General features: G+C 41.0%; 2 protein-coding genes across 4 annotated transcripts; one reads left to right on the forward strand and one right to left on the reverse strand.

Annotated features, from left to right (window-relative positions):
• Positions 1-246: 246 nt before the first annotated feature.
• Positions 247-7223, reverse strand: dcps (decapping enzyme, scavenger). 3 transcript variants are annotated; one of them, XM_079509414.1, is made up of 6 exons: positions 6985-7223; positions 4394-4544; positions 4063-4208; positions 3324-3437; positions 2969-3079; positions 247-626 (listed from the first exon to the last, which is right to left on the reverse strand). In XM_079509414.1, exons 1-6 carry the CDS (start codon positions 7177-7179, stop codon positions 360-362), a joined length of 984 nt encoding a protein of 327 aa, XP_079365540.1. In that variant the 5' UTR covers positions 7180-7223; the 3' UTR covers positions 247-359. The 3 variants fall into 3 exon arrangements, with proteins under 3 accessions (XP_079365540.1, XP_079365539.1, XP_079365538.1); XM_079509413.1 differs by lacking the exon at positions 6985-7223 and adding an exon at positions 6231-6733; XM_079509412.1 differs by lacking the exon at positions 6985-7223 and adding an exon at positions 6201-6733.
• A 521-nt stretch (positions 7224-7744) lies between these two features.
• Positions 7745-17400, forward strand: ids (iduronate 2-sulfatase). Its single transcript, XM_079500705.1, has 13 exons — positions 7745-7947; positions 8345-8481; positions 8733-8910; positions 9153-9241; positions 10514-10714; positions 12857-13027; positions 13536-13662; positions 14737-14901; positions 15260-15366; positions 15501-15617; positions 15697-15807; positions 16346-16477; positions 16685-17400. The coding sequence occupies exons 1-13, from the start codon at positions 7881-7883 to the stop codon at positions 16775-16777; spliced, it is 1695 nt and encodes a 564-aa protein (XP_079356831.1). The 5' UTR covers positions 7745-7880; the 3' UTR covers positions 16778-17400.
• Positions 17401-20281: the final 2881 nt, after the last annotated feature.

The following is a 20281-nucleotide window of genomic DNA, read 5'->3' on the forward strand; positions in this document are numbered from 1 at the left end:
CAAGTGTGCAAGCCAAGGGTGTAATTTAATAGCACTAACCGATCTACATCGATTGTAGAGTTTGTAGATTGGCTATTTCAAAAAGTCTCAAGTCTATAAAGAACCATCACCCATGTGATTAAGACCTAGTCCTAATGTAATATAAACCATTCATTTGACATAGCATGTAGTTTGTTTAAAAAAAAAATCAAACAAAAGTAAAATGGCATTACAGTCAACACAATACAGACGTACTGTATAATTCAATTTTTGTACAAAGTTAGTAACATTTATTTCAAACAATAAAGAACTGTTCATGAAACACAAAGTTAAACACCAAATTCTACCCATAACTATAGAGCACATTCTTATCCTGTACACTACAACCTTCCAGCGTCTTTGAACTTGCTGAGCAGTCCGTCATCTTCTCTCGAGGTGAAGGACAGGGTCTGGGTTTTGTAATACTGTGGGTACAACTGCAGGTTCTGGATGACATTCTGGATGAGGTGAGCCCGGGTCACATCACAACCAGGTGCGTCGTATTCCAGCGCGGTGAAATGGACATGGAGGTGGTAGTATGACGGCTGGTAGTGGATGTACACCCTCAGCTTCCAGGCTGGCAGCCCATAGCGCTGCATTATGGTCTCCTAGGATGGAACACAAGTGAAACAGTTACTTCACCGTCCATATTGATAAATTGATTGCATAAGGGTGCTGCATTGCTGCTTGCCTATCGGGCCTGGCTCTTTAGCTAACTGGTAACGCATGCGCAATCATTGTTAAAGTCTTTATTCAGTAAAAGGGGTATCTAAACTTAACTTTGGTCCATTATTTCTCCACTAAAATAATACCAATCAGTATTGTATTTTATACCATTTTAATCGTTGATTATTCACCTTTACAACGAGGTATAGATTGTAAGGAACGAGCGTTCGTGGAATGAGCAACACAGCTAAACGTGTGGGTAGCACCTCCAAAGGATGTGGTGGTTGGTATTCAACCCTTGCTTTGATGTGAAGCATCAAAGCATTGATGTTTGATGTTTAGTGGATTGGATGATTGCACTCTGCCACAGTAATAAGGAAAACAAGTTTTAAAAAAAGACAAGTATTGAACACACATATTGTTATTGGCCATTTTTACACTTTATTAATTTTACACTCAGTGTTAGGGAACTCGGTAGCGGGTGGAAGATCCAAAAGCAGTTGCAACAGCTTGGCACCATGCTTGTCAACCAACCTAGCCACATTTTGCTGTGGGATGGCATCCCATACTAGGGATGTGTAAATGTGTCCAAAATGAAAATCGATTTGTATAATTAAATATTAACGATTAATCGTTTGGGGGGGATTCTTCCCCCCAAGGGGTACCAAAGCCAAAAAAGTTTGGGAACCCCTGATGTTTAACAACAATTTTAAGTCTTGAGAGTTAATATACCAACCAAAAGTTGTTTGCAGTTGCAATTATTGTACTTAGTCAAAATATCGGCGTGTGTTACACAATGTGTGTTTCCCATTGAATCGGGCCTGCTTGTCACACTAAAACATGTTCCACTAAATATTTCTGTCGGAGGCAGCGCCGTTTAGTTGAGAGAGTTGCGACATCTCCGTTCACTGCTTATTCGTGGGGCTGCATGCGTCACTGATCACTCCATTGTCATCACTCACTGGGCCCTATTATGCGTGTCTTAAGTACCAGGTCTTATGACCTAACTTAAGACCTGGAGGCGTGGTCAATGCTGTTTGGCCACTCAGAATAGCCAAATGGCATTGACCACGCCTCCAGGTCTTAAGTTAGGTCATAAGACCTGGTACTTAAGACACGCATAATAGGGCCCTCTGTCTCTAAACAGCTCTAATCTAGAGGCTGCGCTCAGAGCCAACATGGCGGCGCACAGCAGCGCACTGTGTTGTTACAGACTAGCCTGGGCACCATTTCATTTGGGTATATGATCCTGTCGGGAGCGGATGATAGTCGACAGGCAGGAACAACAGGTGGCAACTTCCTTTTCCCTCAAACCGATTTTTCTTAATAAAAGACAAATCGGTTTGAGGGAAAAGGAAGTCGCGCCTGTTGTTCCTGCCTGTCGACTACAAAACAATACTACAACATGACGTAACGATATCATCCGCTCCCGACCGGATCATGCGGACTTTTGAAACAGAGACCAGGCTTTCCTCCGAGGTGGTGGAAAGCCTGGTGAGGCGAGGTTAGTTACAGACTAGTGGTTCTTCAACGATTCCTACGTGGATTTTATTTTTTATAACATAGGATGAGGTCGGATGCGGGCATGCAAAATTATCGTGTCCGTAGATTATTGTTTTACCGCATTTCCCCCCCCCGCGATTTCTTTTTTTTCACGTGGATTATTATTACTGTGTATGCTGAGTAAGTAGTGCATCCCGTGGACGCAGAGGTTGTTGGTGTATTGCGGCCCAAAACTATAAAGTGCGTTTTGGGACGCAAAACGCACCCTATTTACATCACTGTTCTTTTGGAGGCGCTACCCACACGTTTAGTTGTGTTGCTCATTCCACAAAAGCCTGATCCTTACAATCTATACCTCGTTGTAAAGGTGACTAATCAAGGATAGGATAGATAAAATGATATCAAATACAATGCCAATTGGTATTATTAAAGTGGAGAAATAATGGACCAAAGTTCAGTTTAAGCTGAGTTTATCTCTCCAGCTCTTTAGTAAAAAGAAAATGCATTTCAGATACACATTTATACAATATACAGCATAAACTAACAAATGAATATGGGAAGTGATGACAAAATGAAATGAGCAGGCAAAATTGGAAACGGAACACTATAAAACTTAAAGTGATAAATGGGTACTCTCTCGTGATTGGATGAAATTGGCAACCCACCTGAAAATGCCAATTTAGAACCCCACCACTTCCTACTACTACTACTACTTACTGTCCACTGAGGGAGTGGGCCTGCCCTCTCTCATTTTAAAAGGAAATAAATATCTCACTCTCACCTCTCCCTTCTTAAGGATGTTCTTGAGAAGGGGAACATGCTTTGGGGTCAGGTCTCGGAGGCTCTTGATCCCTCTCTGATGAGCTATTGCAATCAGGTACAGGTTATCATTCTGGAGAGGACAGAGGAGCTATATCAGTGCTTTGGGTGATGGATGAAATTAAAAACAAACTAAGAATACCTTATAGATTTAGACTGGAAATTACATATGTCTGAACCCAATGTCAATGATTTCCACGCTCAACATGGCGTCCCGATTTAGCACATCACATGTGATGTGAACACACAAGTTCACATCACATTGGCAATTTGCTAATTAAGTTAATTTGTTGTTCTATCCATCTTATCTCTCCAACCTGTTTTTGGTCCCATTTGAAGTCTGGTAGGAGCACAAAGCCAAGCTGCGAGTCTGGATCTTCAAAAACAATCCGATCAGCCTCTGCCTTCTTCTCCAGAATGTTGAACACCCACTGGAGGACACAGTTATGCAAAGAATTATGACAAAACGGTCCAATTAATTACTTGATTTTTGTAGTTTGTTTTCCAGTTCAGGTTATAAACTACACCATGATTAAATACATCGTAGAGTCAAGACTCTTGACTGCATAAGACTGACTTTGGCTTATAGTACACCGTATTGTAAAAACATAGCTGCAACTGACCTAATTAATAATGGGTGTGTTAGATTTTAGGAGTGTGAATACTGTCCATGCTTGGAAATCGTTATGCCTAAATCTAAGGCCCCATTTACACTGGCAGCCAAATCCAGCCTGAATCAGATCTGAGCCACATCCAGATTGGAATCTGATTTGTTTAAATGAGTCCTGTTGGACTCATTTAAACCAATCTATAATAATAACTAATACTAGTTATTGTTTTGTTTGTTAGTATTTGATATTCATTTTTATCAGACATGCACAATTGCACCCTCATAAGCCCATTCAGTCAGATAAAATTAATATCAAATATCTAAAATCAAGCAGCAATTTAAAAACTGTCTCGGGTGCACAGAAAAGTCAGAGCAGACGTTAAAATGACCCCAGAAGGTTTTGTAAAGTGAAATACACCTTTAACAACTTACGTATGTTAACTGACCTGAATACTAAAGCTCTGCTGTTGTATGTATGGCAGAGTGATGTTGTTGTAGTCCTCTTCGGTCTCCTTCACCAGAAAAATCTCCTGACTCTGGTACTTCTTCACATGTTTTTCTGTGGCTGGACACACCACTGTTGTCTTGATCTCTGCAACACAAAAGAAGCCAGGTCTGTCAACAACAGGCCTACAGTTGCTACAGTATTCACTATTCACTGCATCTTACTACAAGCATTCTAGGCAGAATTCCAGCATTCAATTACACTGACTCACAGGCAAAGAGGATTGCCATTTTGAGAGAAAATGACAGAACAGTGTGTGTAGGTGGCCATACTATTGAGATGGGCAGGGGGCTGGAGCTGGTAAGTACTGTAGATATCATTTTTCATGTCCAGTTTCATCCTGGAACCACTGAACAGCTCAGACAAGCTGTCCTCTGAGATGGGAGTCTTCTCTAGGATCACCACGGCCTCCTGGTCTTCCAGCTGGGGACATGGATGAAAGTCATAATTAAAAATGTGTAACGGCAGTTTCAGTCAAGCAATCTCACTGACTGCTCAAGTTTACATATCGTTTCTCGTCTGGTGTTGTAAGGACAGTATAATTAATCGCTATCGTTATTTATGGGATTCATATGCACTATGCCGTACTAGGCCTATCAATCTATCAACAACCATTTTAATATTAAGATAGGGACACAAATGATCGGCCCCCTTTTGTTTCCCAGGTATCACGTCATGCACATAATTCAGTGTCATCAACTCACATTTTGATATAATTTGTTATATAGTTACAATAAATCAGACAAATAAAATCCATTAGGAATAGGCCATTCCAATAAATACAATATTACAGTTGTCTTTGATTTTATATATTATGAGCCATTTGCAACAGAAGATCTTGCAAGTTTCTATAGTCTGTTTTGAGAACCTACAGACTAGAGTGTTTCAATAACCGGTACCGTTTAGGGCAGGCCCCTTGATCTCGTCTACCACTTCTTTGGAACTGTGCCCAGTAATTCAAATCCATAAACGAGTGGAAAATACGAGAATCACCAGTCAACTGCATGGGCTGGGTCCAGGGTCCCACTGACTCCCAGCATGTTCAGGTTTCTAGTCCATGAGCCCTTCAACCATGTCAGACTGTCATTTCAATTGATATATTTTTTTATTATATTGTATTAAAAAAAAGCAAATCGACCAACTTATCACCTCACCGTTTAGCTCACTTCCACATGAATCTTTTGCTGTTCCATTTAGTTTGAATACTGGATAACTCTGATATGTTTTCACTTTTTGACATGTCGGGGTGAGATGTCTCTACAGTGAGTTGGTAAAGGGGTAGTAAAGGGGTGAGTTAACCAGTATTCCCAAGAGACGGACAGCTCGCCCAAGAGACGGACAGCTCGCCCAAGAGACGGACAGCTCATCCAAGAGATGCGGACAGCTCACCTTATGATTTACTGACCACATATGAAAGTATAAATTACTATGAGACATTGTAAAATAAGCTGTGATTGAGTGAAACTTTGACATTTAAAATTGATCAGTAACCACTTGAGTGGAAGTACTCAAGTTGTTAAGTAGGCTACATCTAGTGTTAGGTAGTGCTTTGCTTTCATAATAATAACCTTGTAAAACAAACTAATAAAGGTGTAAACACTTTACACACAGTAAAAGTAGAAATATTCAGTAAACTATTCATATTCAAAAAAATCACACCCGTGTGAACTGAGTGGTGTAAGGTCTTATATAGACTGATCAGCTGTGGTCTGACGTAATGTCTGACGTAATGAAATCACACCCGTGTGAACTGGGTGACCATAGCAACCATGCTCATTTTTTTTGGTACGAACAGACACGGGTCATTTTTTTTGGTACGAACAGACACGGGTACAAAGCCAGTTGTTGGAGTGGTTTACACCACTCAAAAACTACTACTGCCATCTAATGTCCACAGACTCCACACCCTCTTGCGCGCTCTCTCTGTCACAGAGGACATAACAGTGGGACTAGTCAGTGGATAACTCACCACGAAAGTAGAGACATCTCACCCCGGGCGACATGCCCGGACTTTCGGGGTGAGATGACACTTTTGACTCTGAGGTGGAAAAGGGGTGAGTGAGTTATCCAGTTAGTTACCTTTACTATTGTTGTCACTGGAACTTCTACCTTTACTATTGTTGTCACTGGAACTTCTACCTGGAAGACTTCTATAAGTCTTCCAGGGTCGACAAAAGTAAATGGAACAGCGAAAGATTTCAAAAGTTTAGATTTCTGTTGTCCTCTAGTCGGGGTACGGTAGTCCTCGTCAGAAAAGTGTTCACTACACACACGGACATCCCGTGAACGTAAGCTCGGTGATTCCACATCATTTATAGACATTGCGCTTAGCCACAACTGCAGAACTTCAGGGTCTCGAGGCAGTTGGTGAAATGTAACAGTTGAATTCGTCTTCTGCCGGTTGAAGCACCGCGGGTATAAACACACTTTGGGCATACTTGGCACCGTTTTCTTCGTATTAATATATTCATTAATAAAATTGCCTCAGTGGTTCTACGCGGAGATGAGCTGGCTGCAGTCTCGTCTCCAGTCCATTAATTAATGTAAGAGCTGTTTGTTTGTTTCAATGTTATACGCCAGCTTATTACGCTCACGCCGACTGACTGACTGACTGTGCGTCACCCGCCTTCCGGTAGTGTTTGAGTGACAGCAAAACTCCTGGCCAATGAACGAGGTGGGAGGCGGGACATAAATCCGAACTATAGAGCCGAACTAATTCATTCATCGCCACCACGCGCACCAGTTTAAATTGCTTTTTCAATCAGCATGTGCCATGTTTTCCGAATGCAATCTTACGGAGCAGTAATACAAAAACGGACATTCTGTAGAAATTCTGTAGTAACGCTACGGTTAGATACGTTACCTTTCCATGGATAAATATGGTCTTCTCCCGTGCAGATTCTCTCAAAACTCGGGTTGTTTTGAAACCAGACAGGATATTTGCTCCACATTCCACTCCATCCCCATGGTCTTCCACATCCAAATCACGTTTCAGCTTCTTTTTAGATAATTCATTACTACTCTTTTCATTGTTTTCAATGGTCGCGTTGTCCGCCATATTTGTTTGAAATAAAAAGGGAGGGGGGGCATGGCCAGATGGCCAGCCTATGAGCCTACGTCACCTCCTGTGTTTTGGTTAAATTCGGATACTGTAGAAATGCTGCACCCATAAGACAGGCAAGGGAATTACACTGTAGTGTAAAGTCTTGTAAAATATACAGTTTTAAAGTTGAATCCCAAGTTAAATGAACACTGACGATTTTACTGTGTAGGTGCTCTGTAACTATTGTGTACAGTACACGTACAGTGTCAAATAAATCAAATAGAAAATCAGGGCAACAGGACGCAATGAACCGATCAACTGATTCAATAAGAAAATGTCCTATTTTTGTCATAATAAAGGCAACATTTTCCTTCCACAGTAGGCTACAGTAAATTATAGAGGCAGACTCATTCTCAGTGTCGTTCTCTTTCAATGACACTGAATGTGACTGAAACAGAATAATGATTCATCATTTCACTAATATGATTAGCATTGCTGGGCGGAGCGGCCTCTAAGTAGACCAATGAAAATGCAGGAATCGGTGGACGCACCTAATCAGGAAGTAATTTAAAGAGCAAACTCAGCTGATTAGATTTGTTGGCACTTGTCAGCAGACGCGCACGTCTCGTCGTAGATGTCCATGAAGTACGAGATTAAATCAACGTTAACGTAAATTACATTAGAAGGTTGTCTTAAATCTTCTTCGGTACAACAGGATGTTTTTGTTCATGCAGAAATGTCTTTGCCTCCTGATTCTGCATTGCATGGCCGTCGTTGCAAGAGGTAAAGTTGGTTAATTGGGTAGAAAACCTTTAACCTAACTTTATAACGTTTGTCTTATTTGTTCATAATTTCATATGGTCAACTAATATGCTGTGTTATTGTGTAGGAAGTCTGAAAGTAGCTGGTAGCCTGTTGAGTTCAGTGGTGGACTGCAGTGCACATCCATAACCTAAACAAACGAGTTTGTTACAATATAAAATATATTTTATATTGTTGAAATATAATGAACGATACCCCACTCAGACACTGTCTGCTGCTGTACACTTTGTCGACTCATTCCATCCCATTCCACATGCAACGAAATTATTATACTGGCATAAGTCCATAACCATCCAGAAATTATAGTTCCCACTTGAAGTGACCAGTAGATCATTTTAAACCATGTTTTTGTTTTCAGAGAGGAGAAATGTTCTTTTCATCATGGCAGATGATCTGAGGACATCCCTGGGTTGCTATGGGGACACAGTAGTGAAATCACCAAACATTGATCAATTGGCTTCCAAAAGCCAAGTCTTTTTAAATGCATATGCCCAGGTCAGTGAAGTTGCTTATCAGTTGCAATGCTGTGCAAAGAGTTATTGCATAGTGATTAAGTGGCCTGTGTATTGATAAAGTTGTCAATAATTTCCAGCAGTTGGTCTCGCCTGTGTGCGAGTGACTGGGTGCACACTGACTGTTGAATTATGCATAGGGCAAGGCATAGCATTGTTTAGTGCTTCATGATAAGGTTTGTACAGTATCAGTATTTGTCTTTTTGTGTCTCATTCTCCTGGTCTCGCTGTCAGCAAGCTGTATGTGGCCCCAGTCGCACCTCTATGCTGACCAGTCGGAGGCCAGACACAACCAGACTTTATGACTTTAACTCTTACTGGAGAGTACATGCTGGCAACTACACCACCATGCCACAGTACTTTAAATCCACAGGATACACTACCATGTCTGTGGGCAAGATATTTCATCCAGGTAAGATTCAATCTCTGACCTCCTGTTAGGGTGGGTATTGGGTGAGCGTAATATAATTTAGAAAATAAACAAGTCTATTGAAAGAGGTCTCTTGCACACCTGCTTCCAATGACAATTGTGTAGGAAAAAGTCCTGCACACTGTTTTAACTTACAAAAAGTTTTACTGAATCTATAACATTTTGGTCCTGTCCAACTGATTTGGTTTTTGTCAGAAAATAACAAGAAATGCTTATTTTACTAGGCATTGCCTCCAACCACACCGATGACTACCCCTACAGCTGGTCCATCCCTCCTTATCACCCCCCCTCGTTCATACATGAAAAACAAAAGGTACATTTATGGGATAATACTTTGTTACCCTCTAGTTCAGTGGTTCCCAAACTGTGGTGCGCGGGGCGCGGGCGCCTTCTAGGGGTTGCGCGACATGAAAAGGCTCTTGGTGGTGCTATGGTTGTATTTGAAATATATTAACATATTATGCCAATATAAGGCAAGTATATGCAGAATATAGCCTATGTTGTATATACATTTGCCATATTCAGGTTGCATGTCTCTATATAGCTTATGCAATTTCTATTTCCATGTGGGGGGGGGGGGGGGTGCGTCAGCTAGGTCAGGAGGTACTGTAACAGGGGGTGCGTCAGCTAGGTCAGGAGGTACTGTAACAGGGGTTGTGTCAGCTCGGTCAGGAGGTACTGTAACAGGGGGTGCGTCAGCTAGGTCAGGAGGTACTGTAACAGGGGGTGCGTCAGCTAGGTCAGGAGGTACTGTAACAGGGGGTGCGTCAGCTAGGTCAGGAGGTACTGTAACAGGGGGTGCGTCAGCTAGGTCAGGAGGTACTGTAACGGGGTGCATCAGCTAGGTCAGGAGGTACTGTAACAGGGGGTGCGTCAGCTAGGTCAGGAGGTACTGTAACGGGGTGCGTCAGCTAGGTCAGGAGGTACTGTAACAGGGGGTGTGTCAGCTAGGTCAGGAGGTACTGTAACGGGGTGTGTCAGCTAGGTCAGGAGGTACTGTAACGGGGTGCGTCAGCTAGGTCAGGAGGTACTGTAACAGGGGGTGCGTCAGCTAGGTCAGGAGGTACTGTAACAGGGGGTGCGTCAGCTAGGTCAGGAGGTACTGTAACAGGGGGTGCGTCAGCTAGGTCAGGAGGTACTGTAACAGGGGGTGCGTCAGCTAGGTCAGGAGGTACTGTAACAGGGGGTGCGTCAGCTAGGTCAGGAGGTACTGTAACAGGGGGTGCGTCAGCTAGGTCAGGAGGTACTGTAACAGGGGGTGCGTCAGCTAGGTCAGGAGGTACTGTAACAGGGGGTGCGTGGCCAAAAAGGTTTGGGAACCGCTGCTCTAGTTGAATACTGGATAAAAAGGAACTCTTTTGATAAGCAGTCCTGATGTCAGGGTGCTCATCCTTCTTAGAAAATATGATCATGTTTGTGAAGTGCGTGGGAAAAAAAACTATAGCTTGATAACTATACAATCATTTGCTGGTTGTCAAATAAACCATGTTGTAAACCCTCCTTGTGCTGTCAGCGTAACAGAGTAGCGTACAAGAACAAATTATTGTCTTTTATTGTATATTAACATTACGTTTTCCTTATTTAGGTGTGTAAGGGACCAGACGGTAAGCTTCATTCAAATGTGCTATGTGCCGTGAATGTAACTGAGCAGCCAGGAGGAACCCTGCCTGACATGGAGAGTACAGAAGAGGCAATAAGGCTGCTGAAAACCAGGGTCAATGATGATGCACCATTCTTCCTAGCTGTGGGATTTCATAAACCACATATTCCTTTCAGGATACCTGAGGTACATTGGTTCATATATACATGAGTTGTTTATTGTAGAAACACTGTTATCAAGCTGTACAAGCAGCAAACCCATTGCTAGCCAATCCATGTGAATCAAAGCCTCCAATTGGAATCACCATTATGAATTGTCTCGAATCTGTTAAAGACATCCATTCGGACTCACCCTTACAAATTAGTCTCATAATAATTGCTATCATAGTGGTCCTATCAGAGTCACACTTACACAACCTCCTCCATCTGTCTGTAACTACAGTAATTGGTCCATTCAGAATCACTGTTTTAAAGACCATTAAAGCTGAATCACAATTGCTAGTCTAATTGAAATTGCCGTTATTGACCTGTCCTGTCAGAATTGGCATTTAAAAAGATAATCAGATGCATGGTAATTGCAGTTGTTCACATTGGTCTGAAAACTAGATGAACATGTGACACCAACTCACTGTTGGACAACAAGGCACTGTAACAAAATTATCACGCTACAGTCGGATGATGATACATACTGTAAGCATGTGAGCGCCAAATCATTGGCTCACTGACTCACTCCAATAACCAGACCACTTACAGTAGATCAGATTTGAACGAAATCAAATTTCTGCCTTCCTTGAAATGGTCATTTGAGCTCAATATGACTGGATAAGACATTACTATTTCCTAACCTATGCTACCTCAACATGGGCATATCCCCCCCCCAGCAACCAATTCAACCTCTCTACCCCTGCTTGCCCAAAGCACAGATGTGTATCATTTAATTAACAGGAAATTGTAATGGCAGAAAGGAACACTCGGGGCAGATCTTATTGCTCTGCTGTGAGGAGAATGTGAAGATCAGACACGGCACCCCATCGTCCATCCTTGTAAAATGGGGTGATCACCACATGCCCAGTGCAAAACCTATTGAAACTTGTCACTTCAGTGCTGTAGTCTAGGTTTTTTCAGACGGTAATTATTTCCTGCGCGACATGTGCACGTATAGGCTGTACGCTCGTGTGTGTGTGGTCAGTGAATGAAATGGTTAACAGACGATGTATGCTTTTTGCCCCAAAACTTCCGGCACACTATGTATATAGCGTATAACTGTAGAACTCGACACACCCCTGCTTACATTAGTTTACACCAACCCCCCCAAGTATCACAAAACGCACCAGGCAGTGCCAGGACTTCACATGCACCCACCTTTACTTACAGCCGCAGAATAATTCTAGTAGTAATGTCTGTTGAAAAGACTAAGAATATTTTGAGGGATGAGTTTATACAATGGTTACTAGGGAATTAATTGATAAGACTGTGAGGACAGTGCTTGAAAAATGTTTATCATAGTTAACTTAGTTCATATAAATATCTTTATGGTGTCATTATTCATCATAATATCTGAAACATGTCACCATTGCTAAAGCTGAAATGACTGGGTTATAGTGGACTGCCTACTCCTTTGATTTGCAAAAAAGAAAATGGGTTGTTACAATGCTGTGAAGACTGGGTTGCTGCGTTTAATATAATAAGTGCCAACTATATTGAATGACGCAAATAAATTTTTATATTGCTCCGTAATGACTACAAACAATGCACATTTGTACAGGGACAATACCATTCACTCAATAGGATGCAAAATTCTCTGTGGACAAGAGAACGGCATACAGACACTAGTTAATGTGTTTATGCAAGTATCTTTGGCTGGGCTCGGTCCTGCCCTACAGATGTATGACTCAGTAAATGGGTGATCAAGATATAGGTGACCAAGATGCAGCATTACTACCTGAGCTCCACTATTAAGTTTCACTTTCTCTAACCTGGTGACATGGAGGAAACATTGCTATGCTTAAATCTCTGTAAGATGGTGGTTTGAGCATCCTTTACCAGTACAACTGTACTACAACACTTGCAAATTGAGTCAATCGTCTGCATGATATTCATTTTGCATCTGGTTTAAACTCCAAATATTTAAGATGGTCTTATAATGTTGTGACCGTGACATTTAAGGTGTACATTCTACAGTGCCGGCTCCTTGAGCAGCACAAGGAATTAAATTCACATTATAAACACTGTCCTGACTATCCCTCACAAAGTGTCTTATGGCTTCTCGATGGCACCTTTTTTCCTCAGGCAACATACTAATGGCATATCATTTTGTTTAAATCTTCAGGAGTACCTGAGTCTGTATCCCATAGATAAAATGACACTGGCTCCTGATGCAGATGTTCCTAATCTCCTTCCCCCCGTGGCCTACAACCCCTGGATGGACCTGAGGTTGAGAGAGGATGTCGCAGCTCTCAACATCAGCTTTCCTTATGGACCAATCCCTAAGGACTTCCAGGTACAGTATGAACATGACAGTCTGTTAGTATTTTTTGACTATGTGGTTCTGCCATCATCAGGTCGTACCTTCACTGTATGCCATCACCACTCTATATGAAAAATTGTGCACCACTGTTTTAGAGTGTATGACTGTATTTGTACAGCAGCTTTTAAGAGCAAGTCACAAAGTGCTTAACAAAAAATATATAAAAACAGCATGGATCATAAAGGCACAAAATACAATAAAGTGTGTCGATAAAACACAACAGAAGATGACAATAAAAAAAGTCACAAATCACATGGATAAGGGGTTAAAATGCAGCTTTGTAAAAATGAGTCTTTAGGAGCTATTTAAAATGGGACACAGACCACCAGTGCACTCCAATGCGCACAAACCTGTGCACCGCGCAATAAAGCGTGTGTACGGATGCTTTTTTTTTGGGTTGGGTTTGGTGTATAACACTGCACTAGATCTTGACACATGTAACTGTCTGACAGGTTTTTCCGTCTGTCTCATTATCCTATAGTTGCGTATCCGTCAGCACTACTTTGCTGCAGTGTCCTATATGGACGCTCAGGTTGGACGACTGCTCAGTGCTCTGGATGATTTCGACTTGGCTAGCAACACAATGGTGGTCTTCTCTTCAGATCATGGTGAGTATGCACCATGAATAGACAAACAGACCACAGAGCAATATGTTGTATACATGGTGACAATTTTGGACAGTGGACACACGAATGTTATTAGGGTGACAAAGTATATTCATGTAGTTCCCCCTGCTCTCCTTTCACGTTCTGCTTGTTACGTTTTATAGATGGTTAAATGATTTTTAAATTAGGAAAATGTAAAGGGAGGTATACCAGACACAAAAGAGAAAACGTACAAGGGTCCCCATACTTGCATACCTGCAATACACTCATTCCCCTGTGGATGGCAGTGTGGTTACAGTATAGTATCATAAGTTTCCAAAGGGTGCCCCTCAAAACTGTAAGGGACAAATGCTGCTTAAAGGATAATTCAATGCTAGAAGGCTTTCTTACCTTATTTGTAGTTGTTACGTCCCCACGAAAGAGGTCCAAGTGTTATTTTGTGCAAAAGTGCATTATTGGCTATTTCCCCTAATATAAGCCCTCAATGGGGGTTTGGTTTTCCTAATCTAATTAGCTTATTTCCATCAAAATAAGTAGTAAAGTGTGCTGCTTGGGATACTATTTACATTATGAAGAGAGGATGTATACAAAACAAATTGATTTTTGAGCGATGGAAATAAGCAAATTGGCACAATGCCCCATGCAATTCAATTAATTGAGAGCTTATGGTAGGGTAAATGGCCAATAATGTGCTTTTGCACAAAATAACACCTGGACCTCTTTGGTGGGGACTTAACTACAAATAAAGGTAAGAAAGCCTTCTAGCATGGAATTTTCCTTTTAAGACATTGTCTCAACCTATTAAAATTGATAAGTCTGTGTAGGTAGAGATGTATTTGTAACATCATGGATTTGAATCTAATTAATGACCCATGTTGCCCGTCATCTATATACAATATCTTCACCCGCTTATCTTGTCTTCACTATAATGTCGAATGTATTCAACATTTGGATTCTAAACTGCATTGTTTGGAACCAAACTACACTGCCTGGGAGATGGGATCCTGATCATGAGGAGATATCGTAACTCAAAGCAGCACTAACTCGTGTTCTTGTCTCCATTTCTCTATATTCCAGGTTGGTCATTAGGAGAGCATGGTGAATGGGCTAAATACTCTAATTTTGATGTCGTAACTCGGGTGCCTCTGATGTTCTATGTTCCTGGAGTGACTGCCTCTCCCGAATACCAGTCTAACTTCCCTTTTATGGATGTTTTCAGCCTGTCAGCACAAACATTTGAGAGTAAGACCCTTACACCAGTGACTGAGTGCAAATTAATAAATCAAACGTTCTTGAGCCATACAGAGTTAAGATTTGATGAGAGTACAATAATTATAATGAAATATAAATGAGACAAAATGATGGTCAACCAAGTGTAATCCTGTGACCTTTCTGGACTTGATCTCTAACCAGATTAAAATGTGACAGAAATGCAAGTTGTTATGCAGTATTTGGACAGCAAGACACTTGCCAAAGCTGTTTACATTTTAATACTTGGAAATCATATTTCAAAAAAAGAAAAGGATTTTGTACTAATCTTAATTCATCGTTCAAAGCAAACATTCACTACCCTAATCGTTGTCTCTTTCTGTCTCTCTAGATGACCAAGTAATAAGGAATGTTGTGGAGCTGGTTGATGTGTTCCCTACTATGTCCTACATGGCTGGCTTGAGAGCCCCAGAGCCTTGTGATGATGATTCCTTCAAGGTAGCATTTACTCAGGCATTTATTCCAGCGCTTTCCTTGTTTAGAGTTGAAAGACGCGCGTTTTCATATTGACTCTGCAATTCTTTCCTATAACTTTCATTTAAAGTCTTCTCTCATACCCTTGGTCCTTCCAGGAGGAGCTGTGCACTGAGGGAGACAACCTGGCCTACACCTTCAGACATAGGGAGAAGGGAAAGGATGAGGAAGAGATATCTTTCAGTCAGTACCCAAGACCTGCTGATACTCCTCAGGTATACAGGGATGGGTGGATGCATCGCTCACACATGTTCCTGCCAAACATGTTGACTATTTTCTTTGTTTTCCTTCCAGTGGAACTCTGATCTCCCTGACCTGAAGGACATAAAGATAATGGGTTATTCTCTACGATCATGGGACTACAGATACACAGTGTGGCTGGGCTTCAACCCTCAAACATACCAGGTACAGATTTTATCACCTGGACAGAAAATGACTTTGCTAAAAAAATAACAGTTCAGCCATCTGTATCTATCTTAATTCTTGACAGCTCTGGATCCTCTCAGGCTGAGGACAAAACCCTGGGATAATAGGAATTATATAGGCTCAGGAAGAAGGCTCTAGCAGCATTTCATCTTAAGCCAACAGGTTCACAGATGAACATCCCAACCATTGAGAGAGTCCGGTCCAGGCATCTGTGTTTTAGGAAATGTTTTTATCACAAGCTGTTATTTTATTTATTTCATTGGTTAAATATTTATAAACCCCACTGAAGGACTTAACCACTTTCAACCTTGTGTTCCTATTTTGGGGGTATGCCATGTCATTATAGGAACAATGCATGAAGCTTATTGGCATAAGCTCACAATGCATACTTTTTACAAAAAACAAAGATCTGGAGATGCGTTTCTGCCCAATGAAAATGTTTATTCATCGGTCTGTCTCGGTAAATGGGAATATTTGTATCAGTTTGGCTAGATATTTATTTTGTCTGCCTGTTCAGGTGAATGTATCTGACGTTCATGGTGGAGAGTTGTACATGTTAGATGACGACCCTGCTCAGGACATCAACATTTATAACCTCACTATGACTGAACACAGCCTGATGATGAAAAAGATGGCCAACTTTAATCATGTGAGTTTGTCCTCTTCATGGCTATCTTAATATAAAGGAGGGGGGGGGAATAATAGTGTGATTTACTTGACTCTTCATGGTTTGACTCAAGGTCAGATTTGTTAAGGTTTTTTATTTGGTGATTCCTTCGATTTGGTGCGTGCGTGCGTGCGTGTGTGTGTAATGTATTATTTCACTTCGTATTTTATGGTTCTCTTCCCTGTCCAGTCTCCGAGTCTACTCGAGGCCATGAAGCTGCAGCTTCTCTACCTCACTGCAGGGATGAAAAGACAAACTAAAGAGATGGATGAAAGCGACTAGGCAGAAGGCATGATGTCTGTGATGAACAGACACTAAAGTTAACGGAACAGATGGAGGATTGAGACTGAATACAAAGGGATGACAGGTTGAGCAGAAGGCTTAATCTACATGGAAGGGAAAGAAATCCTGGATGTCACTTTAATATAACGTGCATTTTGTATTTACATGTAGCACTTGAGTAATTAGCGGAGTGCAATTTTATATAAAATGTATTTGTTCACTCGGTGTGCCATGTCTTGTTGTCAAAGGACCCATTTGATCTATCAATGGATTCAACAACTACTTTTAAGGAATTAAACTGTTAAAGGTTACAAGTGATTTTCTCTGGAGACATTTTCAATGATGTATTCAGCCCTTCACCTCCTGGCACATTTCATATTTTGGGGACAATCAAAGTAATGTGTTTAAAGACGTGGTAAATTCATACAGGGGTGTTTGCAGGACACTGATGGTATTAACTTTGAGGCTGTGCCTTAATGCGAAGGACCAACACACTGAAGGGAAAAATATTTTCTGTACAAATGATTCACATCTCAGGAGGACAAGCTATAAATATATTTATATGCCCAATTGATTTTTGTAGACTACATCCAATTCCAATAAATGATGTAAGTGAAACAAGACTATGAGTCCTGACTGTATATTCTGAATACGTGTGTATAAAATCCAGTCTCTTTGACTATACCTCTCCAGTCGGCAGCAGAGTTGTCTGTTTGGGAACCGGAAGGTCCCCGGTTCAATCCCTAGCTCCTCTTGGCTTCATGTCAAAGACCAAGACGTGCTATATCTTACCCTTATCCCTAAAATGTTTAACTATTTTGAAAAACCTTCAAATAGCCGATCTACAAGCTCACGTGGTGATGTAAATTGGCTAGTTGAACTATTTTAAAATGTTTTTCAAGATTATAAAATATGGCAAAGAATTTGAGGTATAAAGGGTAGGGTGTGCCCAAGATAAGGCCATAAGCCCATAACACAAAGCCATTAGAATTTTCCTTTTTTGAATGTGTTTATCATCAAAGTGAAAATGACATTTCAACTCATACTTATTCAATTAATCTGGGTTCTCACCACCTGAGTAGTGTGCTATATGGCTGGCTGCCATCATGCCATGTGAATATGGTCAAGGAGAAAAACAATCGTGCTGCGTGGAAGTGGAATGCATTTACAGAGGGACGAAAGATCCAATTTTGGGTTGTGTTACTATAGCTGCTCACATGACATTTTTTCAAGGAAACCATAGAATTCCAAAACGTTTTTGACACATGGTGATCTATAATTGTCAAAGTCATCACATTATCTAAAGCATTAAGTGAATTGAAAAGGCTTGCCGTAGTCTCTGGAGGAATGATTGAACACAAAGCAACCAGTTAATCCAGTAAGTCCAGTAACTTAATGATTATGGAGAAAGGTAGGCTAGTAATAAATATACAAATGGTCTGTTTATGTATGATATATGGTAGGGCTGAAGAGACAAGTACAGTACACAGACAAGTACAGAGACAAGTGTGCTCCTTGTCTGTATGAAATGAGATGGAGGTTAAACATGATTCAACCTAACTGTTGGTGTCTCCTCTCTGTACCTCTTTATAGGTCAACTCATATCCTTGCCCTGCATTTAATATATCAATATTTATCATCTAAAGCTGTGATCCTTGACCACTGCCACATTGATCCTTATAGCAATTACATTACACTTTAAATTCTTCTGCCTCCTTTCCATTCCTCTGTCCTATACTCCCGTCTCCACTCTCTCCGCCCCTTCGCTCCTCCAGCAACCCACTCACTCTAGTCTCCACCCCATCCATTATTTATGCCATATACACTAGTAGTTGTGTTATGGCATTCTGGTAATGCCCAGTTACTTATGCCTGGTACATTATATTTGTGTTAATGTTGGCTACATGGATATAATGAGAAGGTGTGTGTGCATGACATGTATATATAATTATTAATAATAAATAAACATATAGTAGCTTGGTAGGCTACTAGCTATTCCCAAGGGCAGTTTTTAAATCTTTTCACAAAGTTGCCAGGAGACTTTTAGGAGACTCTTTTGTATGTCTATACCGTTTCTCTCTCTCTCTCACTCTCTCTCTTTTTTTAAAACAGAGTTGGTAACTGACCTATTCCTCGTTTCACTCATTCCACTTATTACATTTTAAAACATATTTCCAATCACTCATGAACAGTGGTGTGCATAAAAGGAATACAGGATACGTAGTCACTATAGGGACATCTGGGCACCTCGATGTACAATTGGATGTTTTTGTCCAAAATGTAAAACAATTAAATATTTGAAAATGGTCTTAGGTAAAGTAAAGTATACAATAACAATAATGTGAACATACACTATCATTTTCAGACTATCAGTTCTCATCAAATATTTTACTTTTGTGGACAACATCTTTTGATTCCAGAACTTGTGGGCTGCTTAAGAAGCCATGCAGTTAGGAGCTAGAAAGGATGTGATGTGTTCGCACTCAGTGAGAAACAAGTTTAATCTGGAGTCATTCAATTAGGGCTGACAAGCTCTCGTCTCATTATTGCCTCTGAGCCAAGGACGGCAGAGCTGAATGGAAAATCACTGTTTAACAAAATCACTTTTTAACAGGCGGCAGAGTGATGGACGAAGCAAGCTCTTTAAATTGCCACTCTGCACACAGAGATTTAGAGAATGAGTTTTGAGAAGAATTCCTTTCATTAAGTGGAGTTGTGGTAATCACCTCTATGGTGGAGCGTGTGATAGAAACAGATAATTGTTGTGTCTGTAGTACTATAGTCTAGGGTTCAAACACACCCACCCATACATATATACCAGTAAGACGCCCTGAGTGCGCATCCGCCTGGGTGACGGCAGACTGCTGGGCGAGCGCTGGTGCTTTGGCATGGGGGGTCAGATCAACATATGGAATGAATTCTGTACTGGCCATTATATGGAGCGTGTCTTGATTGTACAGGGTTTGATGAGGTCAGATCAACATAAGGAATGTCAGAACAGGTCAGCTCCATATATGGAGATATAAGGGTGGCAGCAGAGGCAGTGTCTTGAGTGTACAGGGTTTGATGAGGTCAGATCAACATATGGAATGTCATAACTTCTACACCCTTGCTTTTAATTGATTTGTTTTTTTTAATTTCTTTTGTTATTCATGTCCTCACTGTATTGCATTACTGCTCTTGTTTTTTAATGTTTATGCCTTGCTTTTCTTTTCTTTTTTTTCTCTCTTCATTGCTCTGTAAAGCACTTTGAGTTGCATTTCATGTCATGAAAGGTGCTATACAAATAAAGTTTTATTATTATTATTATTATTTATTAGAACAGGTCCGCTCCATATATGGAGATTTAAGGGTGGCAGCGGGGGCAGTGACTTGAGTGTACAGGGTTTGATGAGGGCCCAGGTAGGGCCTGGCCTTAAGTCTCTGGCCGTGACCATATAGAGGCGTGATGTCACGAGGTGTGACCATATATGGAGGTATGATGTGACACACGGAAATGCAGGT

The sequence above is a fragment of the Electrona antarctica genome (genome assembly GCF_951216825.1).
Source record: "Electrona antarctica genome assembly, chromosome: 1".
NCBI lineage: Eukaryota > Metazoa > Chordata > Actinopteri > Myctophiformes > Myctophidae > Electrona > Electrona antarctica.